The sequence below is a fragment of the Daucus carota genome, chromosome 6, assembly GCF_001625215.2.
Source record: "Daucus carota subsp. sativus chromosome 6, DH1 v3.0, whole genome shotgun sequence".
Classification (NCBI taxonomy): Eukaryota; Viridiplantae; Streptophyta; class Magnoliopsida; order Apiales; family Apiaceae; genus Daucus; species Daucus carota.
Window position 1 is genome coordinate 11,716,851 of NC_030386.2, and position 20,024 is coordinate 11,736,874.

Below are 20,024 nucleotides of genomic sequence, written 5' to 3' on the forward strand. Positions count from 1 at the left end.
GTATATATGTGACACATATATATATATATATATATATATATATATATGTATAAGTGTACTAACCCGTTCTATTTTGGAACAAGGAAGAATTTATGCATAATTCTTTCCTTGCGCCAAAATGGAACAAGGAAGAATTAATACATAATTCTCTCCTTGCGCCAATTCATCCAACTTGGTTCCTTGCGCCACACATGTTCCTTGCGCCAATTCCATTTAACAATTCTTTTGAATTGTTTCAACTGGAACGAGGAAGAAAATCAGTTTAATCTCTTCCTTGCGCCAATTGATTGGTTTAAACAATTCAATTAATTGTTTTGGCGCAAGTTGAATAAGGAACGAGGAAGGATGGAACGAGGTAGCTATTTTCTGATTGGTGGAGAGCTTCCTTGCGCCTAGCGCAAGCACAAGCTGAGTTTGTCCCCAAAGTCTATAAATAGAGCTTTGTGTCCTCACTTGAGGACAACTACACACTTTGTAAAGTGCACACAATATACACATTCTCGAGAGCAAGTTAGAATATCATTTTAGTCGAGAGTTTGTATTAGAGTGCTTGTAGTCTCTGCAGCCGACATTCGTGTTGGAGTTTGTAGCATCCGAGGATTATTTTTAATATAAGAATATTCCCCGACTTGCTGGAGTTGTTTATTTACGATTGATTTAACTGGACTTAAACAGTAATATTCCGCAATCGAATTAATCGAAGAATTTGGTATAGACGTATTCAACCCCCCCCCTTCTACGTCTGATTGGACCTAACATCAATTGATATCATGCATACAGAAAAAAATGTTTTTGAGAACATATTTTTTACTATTGTGAATGCGAAAAAGTCAAAAGATCACAAAAAAGCAAGAGCGGATTGCAAGCACTTTGGTGTGTTACCTCATTTGTGGATTGATGAAAATGGAAAGTCACCCAAAGCACCTTTTTCCATTACAAGAAAACAACGTAAACTTTTGTGTGAATGGATTAGTTCACTGAAACTTCCAGATGGTTATTCCTCAAATATATCTCGTTGTTGTAATGTTGAGGAGTGTACATTTTATGGATTCAAATCGCATGATTGTCATATATTTCTTCAAAAATTATTGCCTCTTGCAATTCGTGAGCTTTTACCGGCGCCTATTGCGGATGCCATAACGGCAATTGCAATTTTTTTTCAAGATTTGTGCTCATCCACGGTTACAAAAACTGATTTGGAAATAATGGAAAAATCAATTGTGAAGGCATTGTGTTTGTTGGAAACAATTTTTCCTCAAAGTTGGTTTGATTCAATGGAACACTAGGTTGTGCATTTGGCGGAAGAAATTAGACTTGCTGGACCTGCTTACTGGCATTGGATGTATCCAATTGAGCGTTTATTGGAGAAACTAATACAAAAAGTCGGCAATAAAGCAAGAGTTGAGGGTTCCATTGCCGAACGATATATGGAGGAGGAGATTGTCAATATTTGTGCTTTTTACTTTGCATCCAACTCGATTCACAATAAATTAAGTCGTAACGAAGTTTTGTTTGATGTACAAAAGACCGACAAATTAGAAGTTTTTAAATATCCATGTGATTCTCTTGGAAAAGAACGAAGTCGATATTTGAATGATGATGAGCAATTAGCAATTATTAGCTGATGAATATGTTCTTCTAAACTCTCCTGAAGTTCAACCTTATCTAAGGTATGGTAAATACATTTTATGATAAATTTTTGTGAAGATGTCAATACATTTTATGATAAATTCATGTTATTGACATTTATGCATTATTGTAGGAGGTACCAAGATCGAGTTATGAGACAACGTCCTGAGACAACGCCACAACAATTAGATCATATTGTGCAAACTCGATTCAAAGCTTGGTTTAAGAAAAAGGTTGAGAAAGACGAGATAGACGGACCTCGTTTCATGGACTTGCTAGAAGGACCGGCATTAAAGGTCATGACTTTTGAAACTTGTCAAGTTAATGGATATAAAATTTCAACATCATTCACATCCGGTTCTGGTGTTGTAGTTAAGGGAACTTTGCACGAAAATAATCTTGATTATTATGGTCAACTAATAGAAATTGTGAGACTTATTTATCAAGGATGCAATCACGTATATTTGTTCAAATGTATTTGGTTTGATAGTCTCGGAAATGGTGTGAGGATCGATAAGAATCGAGTGGTGACGGTTGATATAACTTCAAGATTGAGATCTAACGAAGTTTTTATTTTAGCTAGTCAAGCCTCTCAAGTATATTACGCTCCTAGCGTATTGGATCCACGAAGCAAAATATATACGATGGTCAAATCTAAAATCTAAAATATATACGACAGAATCGGTCAGTTATATAACTCATTTCGGACCGATACGTCATTTCCGACTCGGTTTAAAGGGACCGACGTGGTCGGTCGGTGGTCGGAAATGACCTCAAAACCGACCGATTTTGGCGGTCGGAAATGCCCGCTTTTCTTCTAGTGATATACACACACATACTCTGCCATGGCCTCAAAATCAATGTAAAAGAGATAATCATAGAAAGTGCAATAATGAATTAGACCATATTTATGAGCCTAACTAGTAACTACACATTGTTTTTATTATATTAGTCATTCTCTTTATATAATTAAGATATATAATAAACTATATATGTCTTTTACATCGACTAAGCAGTGAACTAAGAAAAATATACCAATTACTACCATCCTTCTAGTGAACTTGCACCGGAAATTAACACAAGAAATTTTTGGTGAATAATTTATTAAATTTTCTGCTACATACTTTGAAGGACCTGTCATTGTTATTGGTGTGAACTATAGGATCTCCGGCAAGTATCCATAAACTAGTAATACATAAACTAGTAATACTTCCCTTATTCTGGACCTGCACAAAGAAATCATATAATATAAATGTGTTATTTAATGAATATAATATAATAGTGTAGGCTAAAGGTAATTAAGGACCAGGTGGTACTAGAAATTTGACCTGGGTTCCTCCTGCAACCAGGTACAAGTTTTATAAACCTACAGCTTTCACTAGTACAAAAAACGCTTTTTAAAAACAGCCTTTTGCGTCGGTTTTATTAAAACCGTCGCTTAAAACTCTTTGTAGCGTCGGTTCAGTGCCTAGCCGATGCATAAAATGACTTTTTTTTACTTATACGATCGGCTCTTAAAAAAGACGACACCTAAACACAGCTTTTTACGTCGGTCAAAACAACACCCTTTAGCTACGCGACACAGTTGACTAACTTTTAGTGTCGGTTAAAGGTCCTTTTGCGTCGCCTTTTAACTGACGTTAAAAGACTTTAAGCGTCTAACAATAAATTAAATAAGGGATTTTGAAGGCGGGTCAACCAAACCTCCCGAGAAAGAACATGAAGGGGGTCAAGAGGATCCAATAATAAGTGCCCCAAGAAAAATGCTTCTGGAGAGAAGTGCTCCAATAAATTTGAATTTGGTGAGATGTGTACCAAGAAAAATGTTTTTGGAGAGAAGTGCTCCAATAAATTTGAATTTGGTGAGAAGTGCACCAAGAAAAATGTTTTTGGAGATAACTGCCCCAATAAATTTGAAGTTGGTGAGAAGTGCACCATGTTTGTGAAGAGAAGTGATTCACGGTTGTGGAGAGAAGTGCTCCACGTTTGTGGTGAGAAGTGCGTCATGTTTGTGAAAAGAAGTGCTTCCACTACAACAATTTTCGCACACTGCAACAAAAATTTCCGCGGCAATTTACAAATTCTGTCGGTAATCGAGAGTAGCAACAGAAATTGCAACGGATAATTCACGGTTGTGGAGAGAGGTGCTCTATGCTTGGTGATGATGAAAAGTACATCTTCATTTTTACATTTTGAATAAATTTACAATTTTGAATCAAGAGGGACTGAGGGAGTGTTGGAATTATGATTCGAAATTGTAATTGAAATATTAATTAGTTGATTTTGTTTGAATGTTGATTGATTGTAGAATTATTTGTAATTGATTAGGCTATATGAGTGGCACTAATCTTGCTTATTTGTTTGATGTAAACTCTATATAAAGAGTATATTATGATGAATAAAAGAATATACTTCCACCTAATATTACGCCTATCTCCCTCTTGTATCTTAAACCAACAGAAATTGAAGGGTATGGAAAACTGCTCTAGAGCTCTGAGATATTAACATTAGTCTATACAATAAACACTGATACAAACTTTGTTGAAATTAAACTACTAAAAATGATAACTTCATATTAAACAAGATGAAAATATGTGTACAAGAGCCAATGCACTCTTGGGACTACATTGTATTTGTTTCTGATGTATTAATAGAGATGTAGTACAGAATATACACAATTACATCAGCATCGAACTGGTGGAATGACAGAGGAACAAAACTGCCCTTTGGCAACAAGCTACTCAAACTCTCATCATCGGAGAAGAGATCACTACGGGTTACTTGAAACTCCATAAGCCACTCCCCTTTCTCATAATTCTTCGAGCGCCCACATACCAAAGCAAATGACTTCAGAAGGCTCCGGAGTTATTTCAAAACTATCTAACATTCCCTTGACTCACGTTGCATAACCGGTCTAGTCCGTCATGCTTTTCTACATTTTTAGTGTTGCAGCCATCTAGAAACTGAATAAATCGGCATTGGTTATCATTCCCATAGGGGTCAAAAGCGACCATCCCATGGTCATGCATAAACTAATGCAGTATCCCATTAAAATTGATCGGTCCAATGCCCCGCCTGCACAACCGAATCTCCAAGGCAAACACCTCCAGATCCATGGAAAACGTCTCCACATGTTGGTAATATGTAGAAAATATTTCTTATCTTCTCTAAAATTAATGGATTTCATAAATATGAAGAGACGTTACCTCAAAAATGTATGTCAAAGGGAGAATAGGCCGAAAATCAAATCGGTGGAGCATTTTCTTCATTGTTTTCTACAACTATAAATATAAAGTAATTTAATTAAAATTTGTAGCAAAAATCCAAAGATAACATAATAACAATACTCATGTCAAGCACACTAACACTACTGCGTCATTCTAATACATGAGAACTTGGTTAATTTCATATTCTTATACAAAGTATTTACTCCACCTTTTGACTTTTCATTATTCAAAAATTTATTAATATCCAAAACAATTCAAAATTTAAATGAAACAAAAATCCACGTACTTTGTACAATCATTTTAAACTCATTGATTTTTTTGACATGATTTATATTGAAATGTTTAAACTTTTTATACATAAATTTCTTTTGGCTGAATTCAATAAAATATGATGAACAAGTTATCCATTTGTTAGGATAATAATATATCTTATATAATTGTGTCCATTTGTGAAACATTTTAAAATATAGTTGGGACGACTTAATTATTTCCCAATATCAAGAACTTTGTAAGTATATTAGAGGAGAATTTTACAAAACAAAGAAATGAGTCAAAAAAATTTAAATAATTAAAGCATTTAACTTGTTGGGATACTATTATTGTGGTAACTTAATTTGTGTGAGAGATTTTGAGGGAGTTGTGGTGAATTTAATTATATTACATGTAGTACTAGGAGAGGTATGAGCATGACATTGATTGAGATGGAGACCATTGAGAATGAGCTATGAAAATAAGATATGGTTATACTAGAAATGAATGTGTAACGATAAACATCAAATATTATGGCAAGTATGATGAACAATAATAAGTTAAATAATGTGATAATGGAGATTTAATTAGTAGTTACCTTAAGAAGGAGTTCCCAGGAGGCCCATCTTACTAAGCTCATCACGCTGAGATTGACCGAAGAGAGGCCCATGAGGGATAGAGTGTGTTGCCGAATTTGAAATAGCCCTTAAAAGCTCTGTTTAAGACCGACGTTGAAAACGGAGCAAAAATAGATGTTGGGAGGGCATGATTGTTTCTCCCTCGTTTGTCCCCATTTCGGCCGAATTCCCCAATTATTAGGCGAACATCAAATGAAGTGAGGAAACGCCGATTTAAATTAATTCAAGGTGGACTATATGATATAAGCGATTTGATACTCACAAGCTCTTGTACAGTTTTAATTACTCAACCTAAAATGAGATATACTTATTCTGAGATCGGAGGAATTATCTCCTATCAAAAAATCAAGCCCTCATCGCAGATCACCATTAAAGCAATTATGTTGAGTGAATAACAATCCTAAATTGGTGTTTCCAATTGAATAAATATAAACAAAATTGTGTTGTGTATATTGTTTGATGACAGAATCGCACTCAAACTCACACAACTCAAACTGGATTTTATATAAAAAGCATTTTTTGAAAGTACTTGATCACAAATGATCTAGACACGTAGGTAAATTCTAGAATTCAAAAAGACTCACTAGAACTTTCTCGTACATATTTTTTAAAATTTTATTCTCATATCTAATGGCAGTTTGCACTGATTTGGATTTTAATTTAATATATATTCACGCTTTATTATAGGGAATAAGAGTTTGTGGAAAAACAACTATTTTGGAGCTAAATTTTATAGAAATTCAGATCTTTTGTGGTATATTCGATTTCTACACTGTTTCAGCCATATCTTCAGTTCTAGCAGTCATATTAATTTGGACTATTTTATAGGGGTTAAATATCAAATGGTCAGTTAAGTGGAGGTCATATATATATATATATATATATATATATATATATATATATATATATATATATATATATATATAAAATTCTTTTATCATCAAACAAGAATATTCCTATTTAGAATTATATTTTTGAATAGGAATATTCTCAAATAAACAAGAATCAACAAACAAGAATATTCCTATTTAGAATTATATTTTTTATTTTAAATTTATGAATTCAGAATTTGATGTGTAGCTAAATCTTTTTTAAAAAAAAAATTATAGATATAAGAATAGTGACAATACATCAAATTTGGTATCAGAAAATATATCTAAATGATGTAATTTTGATGATATATGTATTTGAAATACTATAACTTGTGATATGAAGGTGACTTTAAGGAAATTCTATATTGTTAATCAAAAGTCAATCATATAATAATAAAACGCGTTTACGAGAACTATTAAAAAGATTTGAGTTATAAATTTTACTTGGTTAAATAAAATAACACAGAGAAATAAGTTATATATATTAAAGTCTTAAAACTATAATTTTTAATATGCCATGATTCAATATATAACATACCAGTTAAATAAATTGATTCAAACTACAATTAAATTAATCATTTACAAATTAAACTAATAAAATATAATTAATTCTGAACCGAATAATTTGACGCGATACGGTGAAAACTAATATCTGATTAAACGGGACTAGAACAAGAATAGTTTTTTCATAATTCAAAATATCGAATATATGACTTGATCTTTAACAATTGAACATGATATGCCACATTGATCACTCCTAATAAATACGAGTATCAAAATATTTAAAAATGTGAGTTTGCGCAAAGCTAAAAAAGTAACTACACGACTAATTGGACTAAATATTACATGATTATGAATTTGATGATGCCTAACTCATATTTATTCTCTTTTTACTATTTGAAATTCCAGAAAATCATTTGTTTGGGATCTGGTTTATAACGATTACATAAGAAATCATTAAAAGTCTTAATCGACAAGCTCAAAAATTTTATAACGAGTTAATGTAATAACATACTGTATCAAAGTAATAATCATCTAATATTTTTAAATTAACAATAAAAATATAATACGTTGAAATACTATATAATTGATATGAAAAATAAAAAGATCAGACACATCAAAGGTGTCGGAAAATTTTTTGGGTGCAATTATATGGTTAGTAGTTCAATTGATGCTTTAATAATAAAATAAGGTATGTGCCTTTTTACATACAACATATGTTTCAATTTCTATTTATACAAAACGTGTGCAACATATGTTAATAAGAATGTGTTGATGATCTGGTCCATCATGTATCGCTTTAACAATTATGCAAAGGTACGCTCAGAAAAGAAGAAATTAATGTAAGGCAACACGGACCACACATCTTCATTTAATCATGATTTAGGATATCGTAATTCACATATCAAGAACAAGTTTTTATCAAAATCATGGTATATTGGTTGAAATAATTTAATAATTTCAACAATAAATTACAGATACTTTTAATGAGGTATAATATATTTAAAATCCAAAATTTCATTATTAATTTCGAATATAATTTTGAACATAGATAATATGATAATGGATCCTAACGAATTTGAATATGGAAATATCAGTTCAAATGTAGTTTTTGATCCATAATTTTTTAAAAAAATATACTCTCTTCGTTCCATTTTAGGTGACCTTATTTGACTTTCACGGAGATTAAGAAAAAGGTAGTAAAAAAGGAGTAAATTTTGTTAGAAAGTGGGTAAAGTGGTGAAACATATCAAATTTTAATAATAGATTTGAGATAGTGGAGGTAAGTAGTGAGTGTAATAGTGTTTATTTAAAATAAAAGAGCGTAAAATAAAGAAGTAGTGGGTGTAATAGTGAAAAGTAGTGTTTAAAAATAGTAAGTATAATAAGTTCATTATTTTAGAGATGTCCCAACACTACACCAAATATGGGCTATTGCAACCCCAACAAGCATTTGTGTTGCATAAAATGTTGCAATAGACAAAAAATTTACCAGCCTACAGCAATATTTTAGAACGTGTTGCATAATATGTAAAAGTGTTACAAACAAAAGTGTCAAAAACAAATTTTAGATCAAACGCAATACTTTCAAAACCGTTACAATACATTGCAACGAATTTAGCTAAAATTTGGACGGGATTTCAATTTTTATACTTAGCGGGCTTTCAGATATTGGGACCAAATTTTTTAGTATTAAAACAGTTTTACAAATAATAACATTTTACTACAAAAAATAAATATCTCTCTTTCTCCTCGTCTCTCTCTAGGGTTCCGTAAATTCACATTTAGGCGTTTCAAATCAGCTGATGCAAAATTGAAGAGAGGTGGCGAAGATGAGTCTGCGTAGGGGTTCGAAAGTGTGGGTTCAGGACAGAGACTCCGCCTGGGTTGCGGATGTGGTCATCGAGTTTATCGGAAAACAAGTTCAACTCCTCACTGAATTTAACAAAAAAGGTGTTCTCCTCTCTCTCTCTCTCTCTCTCCCCCCTCTCTCTATCTTCCCCTCCCTCTCTCTTTCGCTTGCTCTCCCTCTCTCCGATCTCTTCCCGCCTCAGTGTGTGTGGGATTGATGATTAGTGAACTAGTCTCTATGTGAAGTTGGAAAATTGCAATGAATTATGTGAAATAATTTCTTTGAAACTCTGTATGTGTGTTTACAATGTAGTATTTGTGTTTATTTTTTTGACTTGATTGGTTTTTTTGTGGAGTAAAATGATAAAGCAGAGTACTGGTAGAATTTGATGACTATGAACTCTTAACTAATTAGCCACATTAATAAAAATTCTTGATGGATATATATTGTTACTAAATATTCACATATGGTTGTGGATATAACCAGCTTGTTGTAGCGAATTAATTGATAATTAGTGGATGGATTGCCCAGAAAAAGTGTTGCCTGTTATTAAGGAACTCATGAGCAGTGAGTGTTTGGATATACAGAGGAGACACGGATGGTCAACTTGCTCAAATGTAAAGATTAATCAGTAGCATCTCTCCTTCGTCAATGCTGCATCCCAGAAGCCTCACAAGATTTCGGTGTTGAAGTTCAGAAATACATAAAACCTCATTCTTGAACTCGTCTAGTCCTTGTTTAGAAGTCTTCGAGAGCCTTTTTACTGCTATTTCTGTTCCCTCCTCCAAGATTCCCTGAAACAAGTTTCGTTACTTTTATAAGGACTTAAAGTATTTACTCATGATTATGGATTCAATTCATATATTTAATTATTAAACATTTTAGACTTATTCTTTTATTGACATATTCACATTAGCAGATTTTTTACATAGTTGCATAGATCTCATTAACTCCATGTTAGTATGATATTGTCCGTCTGGCCCGTGGCCAACCCCGGACGAATTTGTTCTTGGACTCCTCCCAAAAGGTCTCATACTAATGGAGTTGTTTTGACGGGTTATAATTAAGACGAATCTTCTTTATGTTTATGACGTGGGACTTGGGTTAGACACCCACTTAACAATAAAGTACTTATATCTGCTACTTCAAATTCAATGGTGTGCAAGGAACTCTCTAACATCATATAATGATTGTATGACAATACTCTGTTCTAGACAGAGTATAATTCAAACTAGCTAGTGAATTAAAATAACTATCTTGGTATCTTTTCCAACAACATAATGATCATTTTGTGTTACTAAAATACTCTTAATATATGTCTCATCAGAACATAAGTAAATCAAGAAAATTACCATGTAAACAGGTCCAAAGCCGCCCTCTCCAAGCTTATTGTTTTCCGATAAATTGTTGGTTGCTTCAGCAATTGTTACCAAGTCAAACAACGGTAGTTCCAGACCTTTCTTCTCACTATTATGTGTTGATTCACCTTGTACGTTAAATCTACGTTTTCCTGACAAACGGGGAACAAAACCACACTCTAATACTTGTAATGACATACATAGAAATAACAAATTACAATATTTCCTACATGATGAAAGTCACTGGTGTGCTGAGAAGCTAAAGAGTTAAAATCAGTAAATTATGGGCTTACCTTTTCCTCTCAGAGTTCGTTTTCGATACACAGTTGATATAAAGAGGCTTAGGAATACTGTTACGACTAATACAGCAATGATAATAATCCATAGCGGCTTCTTTGCTCTTCCAATTGTACTTCTTCCTGTGCATATAAAATTTTAGAACATAATAATAATCTGAACTGATATTATAAACATTAAGTGGACTAATTTTACTAACCTAATTCTCCAGCAGCCCTTCTTACATAAAGATCTTGAACATTTCCCAGATATTCTCTGATATCGAGCAGGTCATTGAACCACAATAAGCATCCACTTCCACCTTCTTTTACATCAATATTTCCATATGCTGTGCATGAACAGTTCTTCAAGCACTTAGCTGCACATTCCTCTAGGGTCAGACTTCGATCAAACCATGAATTTCGAGTGTCTGGAAATTTGAGATTGGGGTAACTCTGAAAACTATCTTCATTCCCACACATCGACTTAGATTTGCGAACACAGCCATTAGAATGATCTGCTAACCTCCATTTTTCTGAAAATTTTGGCTCAAACCCATCCAAACACCCGCAGATGTCACGTCCATAATTTTTCTCAGTATTGTTACAAATACCATATGCCCCACATAAATCAAAGTCGTCGCATTTATCTGTTGGTAGAGTCACAGTGTTATCCCAACCTTGCATATTGTTAGTCCAGGTAAGAATTTTTAGATCTCCGTCTGAATTTAAGATCATTCTCATCGCAGCAGAACTATTGAGAAGTTTAAACATGTAATACAAATCCTTTTCGTCAGACACAACGTCATATGTGAAAACCATATTCTGCATCAAATTAGACTTGCCACCAAACTGAACACCATTCCATGGTCCAAACCTAAATCTCATAGCTGAACCTTTCCATACAACTCGCTGTGAATATCCTTTTAGATAGACTCCATATGTGTAATTGCCTGGAGATGGATCATCCGGGCTTTTCCAGGATATGAGATACCTTTCTACGTGTTTCACCAAGTCCCAGCCAAACTTCATGCCTGGTAGAATAGTATCGCCAAGGTGATCAAAACTCTGCCAGAGGAAATCTTCAGGATTACTGTCATTCGCATACCTGATCACAAGATTTCCTGTATCTAACAATTGTGCCACAGGACTCATCACAGTATTTGATGAGTTGGATGACCAAATTATTTTATTGTCACCATTAATGAGTACTAAAACTCCATTAGCGTCAATCATGAGCATGCCTGATGTATGAGTAAGTGGCGTGTCTCTATTAGCAACCCAGACAACAGTCAGATTGGCAATATTTTTGTACCATATGCCCAAAAACCGACTCTTTGAATTACCAGGGCTAAAGAATACCATTTGAAAAGTTTCTTTAGCCGACATGATGGTGCTGTTATCATCATCTCTAATTGTTTGATTAACAGTTATAGTATCAATTGCATTTGCCAAATTTGTATAGGCGAAAAGCATCAAAATGGAGCAGAACAGAATGAAGTAAGTGCTTTCCATTGATCAGGTATAGGTGCTGTATCTACATATATATACTAAAAGAATTACGTTTAATAGCTTTCCATTGATACAACATATGTTCTTGCATGCACATCTCAATCTCGTCAATGTTAGTTTAACTACTATTATGTAATCAAGTTAGCAGATAAAAGTCTTGAATGCTACCAATATTCTAATCTCTGATTGTCCATCGTCGAATGCTACAATAATTAAAGACTAATGTATTGACCGGGACTCTGCTTTATTTATCTTAAGTAGCCAAGAGACTATCAACTTCTTGTTCTTAATTGCTGACAGCTGAGATGAATGTTCTATTTTTTTTATTCACAGACTATAGTTTGACTACATGCTTCATTTAAATCTTAGAAAGCCAACATATCACTAGATTTGTCACAAGCTCTTGTCTGTTCAGACCGGACCGTATTTTATTTTGGTCTGGACTGAAATACCCAAACAGAACGAAATTTTAGAATATTAGGACCGAACCGAAATATTCGTTTCGGTTTTTCTGTGGGAGATATTGAGGGAGTTGTGGGCAGTTAAAGGCCTATTTAATTATATTACATGTAGTACTAAGAGAGGTACGAGGAGGATACTGATTGAGATGGAGGAGATCGAGAATGATCAATGAAAATAAGACATGGTTGTGTTAAAATAAACATCTAATATTATAACAAGTATGATGAATAATAATAAGTTAATTAATCTGACAATGAAAATTTAATTACTAGTTACCTCAAGAAGGAGTTCCCATATTTGAGATTACTAAGTCCATTGTGGTGGGTTAATCGAAGAGAGGCGCATTAGGGATAGAGCGTGTAGCCGAATTCGAAATAGGGCTTGAACGCTCTGTCTGAGTCTGTTTGAGACGAGTGAAGACGGAGCCAAAATGGACGTTACTAGGGGATGACTGTTTCTCCATGGTTTATCCCCACTTCCACCAATTCCCCCCATTATTAGGCACCCATGGAATGATGTGAGGAAACGCCCCATATAAATTAATTGAGATCGGAGTATATCATATATTCGATTTAATACTCACAAGCTCTGGTACAGTTTTAATTACTCAACCTAAAATGAGATTTATTTATTCTCAGATCCGAGGATAAATAAGAAGTGAATAATCACCATCAAAGCAATCACGCCCTCACCAATAAAACAATGATGATGAGTCAATAAAAATCCTAATTTGGTGTTTCTAGTTAAATAAATATAAGAAAAATTCTACTATTTTGCACTGTGTATATTGTTGGAAGAAAGGATCTCACTAAACTCAGACAACTCAAATATTTAGGAAAAGCGGATTTTTTATTAAAAACATTGCATGAAATTACTTGATCACAAATGATTTGGTAAAAAGCTTTACATAGGACTCAATAAAAAAATATAGATACTTAGTTACATTCTTTAATCCAAAGGAGTCACCAAAAACCTTTTGATGAAACATAATTTTAAATATATTTTATAGGATTTTATTCTCATATTTGTTTTGCACTATATAATTTGAATTTTTATTTAATATATTTTCACATTCTATTGTAGGAAATTAAGAATCATAAGTTGAGAAGAATTGTGGAAAAATAACTAATTTGGAGCTAAATTTCTATAGAAATTCGGATTTATTGAGGTATACCCGATTTTCTACATTGTTTCAGCCATATATTAAGTTCTATGAGTCAAATTTGGACTATTTTATAACCCACATGAAACCCTTGGAATTATCTTTAATTGAGAAGTGGTTGCAATAAGAAAAAAAACCAACTAATTCAAAATTTAAATCCAAAGAAAAAATTTAACTATTTTGTATAGTCCAAATCTAGTTGGACTTTGGTGTCAAATTTGATTTTCATGAAAATTCAAACTCGAATTTGGTTGTATTTTTTAATTTGAATTGGATATTAATATATAGGATTGCATATTAATTGTATAACTTCTTCCCATTATGAATCAAAATATGCATTTTTAACATCCCTAATTTGCTAAACTCATGGGCCTCTAGGTCGGGCATTTACCTACAAACTCATACAACACAATAATAATAATAATAAGAATACTACTCATTGTCTTACAAATATCAGTAATTCTCACTCCACAAATCTTGGATTATGCTCCAACTTATAATAACTCAATTTGATATAATTATTACTCTTGAGAGTCATTACAACATACTTTATGAGGAAATGCAAAAGAAAAGGAAAATCTCCTCTTATTCTTATTCTTAATCCGGCTAGCTCTTAATTTTCTGCTTTCCTTTTCAGTTCTACCTTTATGCAAGAGCGGGTTCTGCTTTAATAGCTAAAGGTGTAAAAAATATATAACAGGGGCCAGGGTGAGCATCGACGAAACTCAGCAAGTCCAACTCTTTACCATCAAAGAAAAATAAAAACAAAAGTTTTGTTCTTAATTTCACTGCACTCTATGAAGGCTCGACTTCCATTAATCAGAATATTATTTAACAAAATATGTCATGTCTTACTCTAAAGAAAGTCTAGTACAACGACAACCTGTCAGACTGTTTAAAATAAGAGAATTTAGAGCGCTTGTCTCCGCTTGTATGATACGCCTTGGCATGTTCAACTCAGGCTTCTAAAGCAAAATGAGAACACGCGACTAATTAACACTTACATGTCTCTCTCAACATGGTCTGAGTTCACAGAATTCCATGTTGAATTGTAAGAATCAAAACTTCCTGGAGGATTCAGAAAGAAATAATTTTGATAAAATTCTCAAGCTACTCATCAAGACATATCACCAATCTTCTCGATAATTACAGTATAGACCAGTACAATGGATTGAGTAAGAAATTTAAATGGTTGCTGGACTTGGACAATAAATCCGACAAAGAAATAAAATCCTTACTATCTCAAATGATGAGACTATTAGACATTTTATTATTGATGAGTCATGTCAACCACGTTTAAAGGGAATAGAACTAGTTAACTATTTACTTCGTTGATAGGAGGTGTTTTGAATAAGTGGGAGCATTTGAGAATCCACTACTACAATTTGCCTTAGGCACCGGATAAAATCCGACGTGTCTGTAATTTTGACTGATGCCTTTGTGCCTGATCTTAAATATATGGCCTTTATACACTGGCTTATAACTAATGTCAATGGTACAGTTTGACATTTTTTTCCAATAAATTTGACGTCTTAAGCTCAAATATGAAAATATATTGCATGATTTCAACTTGAATAATGCATTATAACGAGGTATAGAATCCCTTCAACACATACATCATAATGTATAATGAGCCATTCTGGAACTCTGCTTAAACCCGAAAAGAAACATATAAATTGCTCAATCATTATAATTTGGTTGCAAACTAGTTATAGTGTGTTAGTAAATGCTATATCTGTGTATTCTATTCTCTTACAATTGCTGAAGAAGTTACATATCTCAATTCACAGGAATATATTATTTAGGCATGTACATCTACACATAATTATTTATTTACATGGAGCAAACAACTTTTTTTTCCTTTGCAACTAACTGCTTCTGAATCACGCAGTGCACACAGAAGTAGAACTCTATTGTGCAGCAGGCATAGCATCACATGTCAAATTCTACATTCCAACAGCTACGATGTTATAGTCTCGAGGATAAAATGCTAGGAAGGTCGGTACTGGTGGAGTTGACATGAATGTAGCCATAACCTACATGTCAAGACACATGATAAGTTAAATAAGGGTATGATACATTAATCTCAAGGGATTAATTGCAGAGTATATAAGCATATAAACCTTGTAGGTGTGTATATTGAACAATGAAACTTTTCCGCCACAAGCAGACATGATATAAGAGTCATTCTTTGTTAGGGTAATGCAGGGACAAGATTTCTGGAGGTTAACACCTGCAACATCGTTGGCCATAAGTAAACCACTACTTGGCTTCCATAAATGTGGAAGTTCTTTCGCGGTACCCTGTAAATCCCCAAAAAGATCATGTCAGCTCCTCCAGATATCTCAAGTTAATATATATTTGAATAAAAGAAAGGAACCAAGAGTGTACTATATATTTTTCATCACCTTTCCACTTGGATTTTTTTCATGGGGCACCCACTTATACACAGCATCTGAAGTCCACTTGATCCAAGTACTAAAATACCAGTGCCCGAAAAGCTGAGAAACCTGATTGTAGAAGTTTTAGGCATAAAAGTCCTAAAGCAGATGTATATGTGAGAAATAAATGTTAGAATAATATAGTGAACCTTGTCTCCAACATCTGAGGCATTTATTGTAACCTGCCGACATCGAACAGGATGATTAATATTCTCTGTTGTTAACTGCCAGGGTGTGGTCTTATCGACTGCATCATCCACCGGGTTTCTAACAAACTAATCAAATGAATTTTCACATTGATCAAGTTTATAATCTTGACTCATCGCTGTGACCTTAGTTTGCATTAATAGATTTCATCAAATCAAAAGAAAATTACCTGAAAAATGCATGCCCATGAAGCATAGGCTGAAAATCAAATTCACTTATTCGTGGAGCATTTTCTTCATTATTTTCTACAATTATAAACATAAAGTAAAATAATTAAAATTTAGGGGAATTATCTTGTATACTGTTTTTTCAATCTTATTTTCAAAAATACTACCTTCTCTAAAATATTTTCAAAAATACTACCTTTTTGAAAATATTTTCCAAAAATACGGTGGTTGCATATGCATCCATATATGCAACTACAATTCCTGATTTCAAGTTCCAGTTTTCAAAAACCCGTGCGAAGCACGGACGGGTATAGAATTCGTAATTTATTATTTATAATTTAAATTTTAACATAATTTTTTTAGTGTTTTAGTATTAATAGATTGAATTTTAATTAAATTATATTATTGAACCGACTATATTTTCTCCCGATTACTTAAAAATGGACAAACCCTAATAAAAAAATAAATATGTATGCGCGCGCACACACACAAATTAGGATTTTAGTACATTTAATCCGAATTTAGTACACGTAGATTTAAAAATAAAAAAATCCAAAAATTCTAATCTTTTCCAAACATAGCCGATCGTGTAATACCTTTGAAAGATTCAGTAATCTAATCAATCGAATTTCAACGTAATTTTGTAATCTTGATTTTTTTGACAACAATAACTTTTAAGATTAGAGTTAGAAAGGGTTATGTAATGGTTATATTGAAATTGAACACGTTAAAATTAAAAAGAGTTATATGAAGGTTCTTGTTAAAAAAGGATATTCAAAATTGTATATTTAAAATATTATTATAATTTTTTAATGAAATATTATATGATAATGTACTGTTATAAGTGTTTTTAGTATTTGAAACTGTTTATAATACTAATAGACTCCACATTTGTAGACTTGTAGTAGCAAAAGGAGTGTACCAAACCAAAAAATATAACTAAAACCTTGGACTATTAGTGTGTGTGTATATATATATATATATATATATATAGAGTTAAGTTCTATGGAGTACATAAAAACATTGGAGTATTGGAGTACAAAATCATAATTTTTTAGTTTAATCATAAATAAAATCTCTGATTATCCAAATTTATATATAACTTATCATTTATAAGTAGTATTAAACATAATAGTCAAATAATCATTAATATCTTTCAACTTTAAAGAGCATTAAGATTATTGTTCTGCTTAAAAGTTATATTGCAGAACATAATGTCCTACAATTTATAAAAGTAATTGTTCTATCTTTTGACTACAATGTTTATGCTGTAGAACATAATCTGCAGGTTGTCGGATGTTTACAAATATCGTAGAACAAAAAAATTAAGATTTAAATGACTAGATTATATTGTATCAATCTTGTACTCCAATATTTTTTGTACTCCATAGAACTTGACATATATATATATATATATATATCTATATAAGCCAACATGGGTATAATTTGTAGTCCAAGGTTTTAGTATATTTTTTGGTTTGGTACTCTCCTTCTGGTACTACAAGTCTATAAATGTGGAGTCTATTAGTATTATATTGTAAAACAGTTTCAAATATTAAAAACACTCATAACAATTCATTATCATATAATATTTCATTAAAAAATTATAATGATGTTATAAATAAAATTATAAATATACAATTTTGAAAATCTTCTTTTAACAAAAACCTTCATATAACTCTTTTTTACTTTAATGTGTTCTATTCAATATAAACACAAACTATTACATAACCCTTTCTAACTCTAATCTTTAAAATTATTGTTGTCAAAAAAACCTAGATTACAAAATTAGGTTGAAATTCGATTGATTAGATTACTGAATCTTTCAAAGGTATTACACGATCGGCTATATTTGGAAAAGATTTGAATTTTCTGTATTTTATTTTTAAATTTACGTGTACTAAATTCGGATTAAATGTACTAAAATCCTGAGGGTTTGTCCATTTTCAAGTAATTGGGTGAAAATATAGTCAATTGAATAATATAATTTAATTAAAATTCAATCTATTAATACTAAAATACTAATTAAATGATGTTAAAATTTAAATTATAAATAATAAATTACAAACTATATATCCGCCCGTGCTTCGCACGGGTTAAAGGCTAGTATATATATATATATATCGACTCCAAAGGTGAGGTCGAAAATGACATTTGAAAACTGGAACTTGAAATCAGGAATTCAGTTGCATATGGTTGTATTCAGTGTAACTTACAGTTTTCAGTTGCATTTAGTTGCATATCAGGTTGCATTCAGTTGATTCAATTGCAATCTAATGGCCCCGCCAGGGGCACCCATACATCAGTTGCAACTTACAGTTTTCAGTTGCATTTAGTTGCATATGAGGTTGCATGCAACCTCATATGCAACCTCATATGCAACGGAAATCTTTAAGTTGCAACTGATGTATGGGTGCCCCTGGTGGGGCCATTAGATTCCAATAGAATCAACTGAATACAACCTCATATACAATCATATATGCAACTGAATTCCTGATTTCAAGTTCCAGTTTTCAAATGTCATTTTTGACCTCATATTTGGACTCCATATATATAAATATGAGGTCGAAAATGACATTTGAAAACTGAAATTTGAAATCAGGATTTGTAGTTGCATATATGGTTGCATATGCAACCACAGTATTTTTGAAAATATTTTAGAGAAAGTAGTATTTTTGAAAATAAGATTGGAGAGGGTAGTATTTTTGAAAATAAGATTGAAAACGTGGTTATGAATAAAAAAAGCCCTAAAATTTACTACAAAAATCCAAACATCAAGTTGAACATAATAAGAATACTCATACAAGGTCATACGACACTACTATTTCATTCTAATAGATCGGACCTTGATTAATCCACATCCTTGTACAAAGTATTTAATCCATCTTTCAATTTTTTTTAATATCCAAAACAGTTCAAAATTTAAATGAAATAAAAACCCACGTACTTTGTAAAATCATTATAAACTCACTAACATTCATTTTAATTATGATTTATATATAATTCGAAATCAAATTCAATGTTTTGTAATTTAGCAAAAAAAGCAAATTCAAAATTTTTAATTAATCAAAACCAAACAATAAATGTTTGGACAATAATAAGAGACAAAAGTAAGATAAGATTGTGATATAATAAAATCTAATATCATAACAAGTATGATGAACAATAACAAGTCAACTAATCTAGCAATGGAGATTTAATTACTAGTTACCTCAAGGAGGAATTCCCATGCTGGAGGACCATCTTATTAAGCCCATTATGATGAGGTTGACCGAACCGAGGCCCATTAGGGATAGACCGTGTAGCCCAATTTGAAATTACCCGTGAACGCTTTGTTTTTTGAGTGAGACCGGAAGACGGAGCCAAGATGGATGTGAGGAGGACATGCTTGTTTCTCCTTCGTTTTGCCCCACTTCGACCGAATTCCCCAATTACTAGGCACACACCGAATGAAGTGGGTGAACGCCGATTT

At 32.4% G+C, this 20,024-nt stretch overlaps 1 protein-coding gene and 1 long non-coding RNA gene across 2 annotated transcripts; one reads left to right on the forward strand and one right to left on the reverse strand.

Annotated features, from left to right (window-relative positions):
- Positions 1–8,887: 8,887 nt before the first annotated feature.
- Positions 8,888–9,866, forward strand: LOC135146946 (uncharacterized). Its single transcript, XR_010284073.1, has 2 exons — positions 8,888–9,069; positions 9,500–9,866. It is a non-coding gene; the product is annotated as an uncharacterized LOC135146946 (long non-coding RNA).
- A 354-nt stretch (positions 9,867–10,220) lies between these two features.
- LOC108225876 (G-type lectin S-receptor-like serine/threonine-protein kinase At4g27290) lies at positions 10,221–12,116 on the reverse strand. Its single transcript, XM_064080053.1, has 4 exons — positions 10,823–12,116; positions 10,620–10,745; positions 10,321–10,511; positions 10,221–10,232 (listed from the first exon to the last, which is right to left on the reverse strand). The coding sequence occupies exons 1-4, from the start codon at positions 12,114–12,116 to the stop codon at positions 10,221–10,223; spliced, it is 1,623 nt and encodes a 540-aa protein (XP_063936123.1).
- Between the last annotated feature and the right edge of the window lie 7,908 nt (positions 12,117–20,024).

Coding starts and splice junctions, on each gene's coding strand:
- LOC108225876 (XM_064080053.1), bottom strand. CDS start 12,116: ATGGAAAGCACTTACTTCATTCTGTTCTGCTCCATTTTGATGCTTTTC. Junction 10,746..10,822: donor AAGGGCTGCTGGAGAATTAG/GTTAGTAAAATT, acceptor TTATATGCACAG/GAAGAAGTACAATTGGAAGA. Junction 10,512..10,619: donor ACGAACTCTGAGAGGAAAAG/GTAAGCCCATAA, acceptor TGTCATTACAAG/TATTAGAGTGTGGTTTTGTT.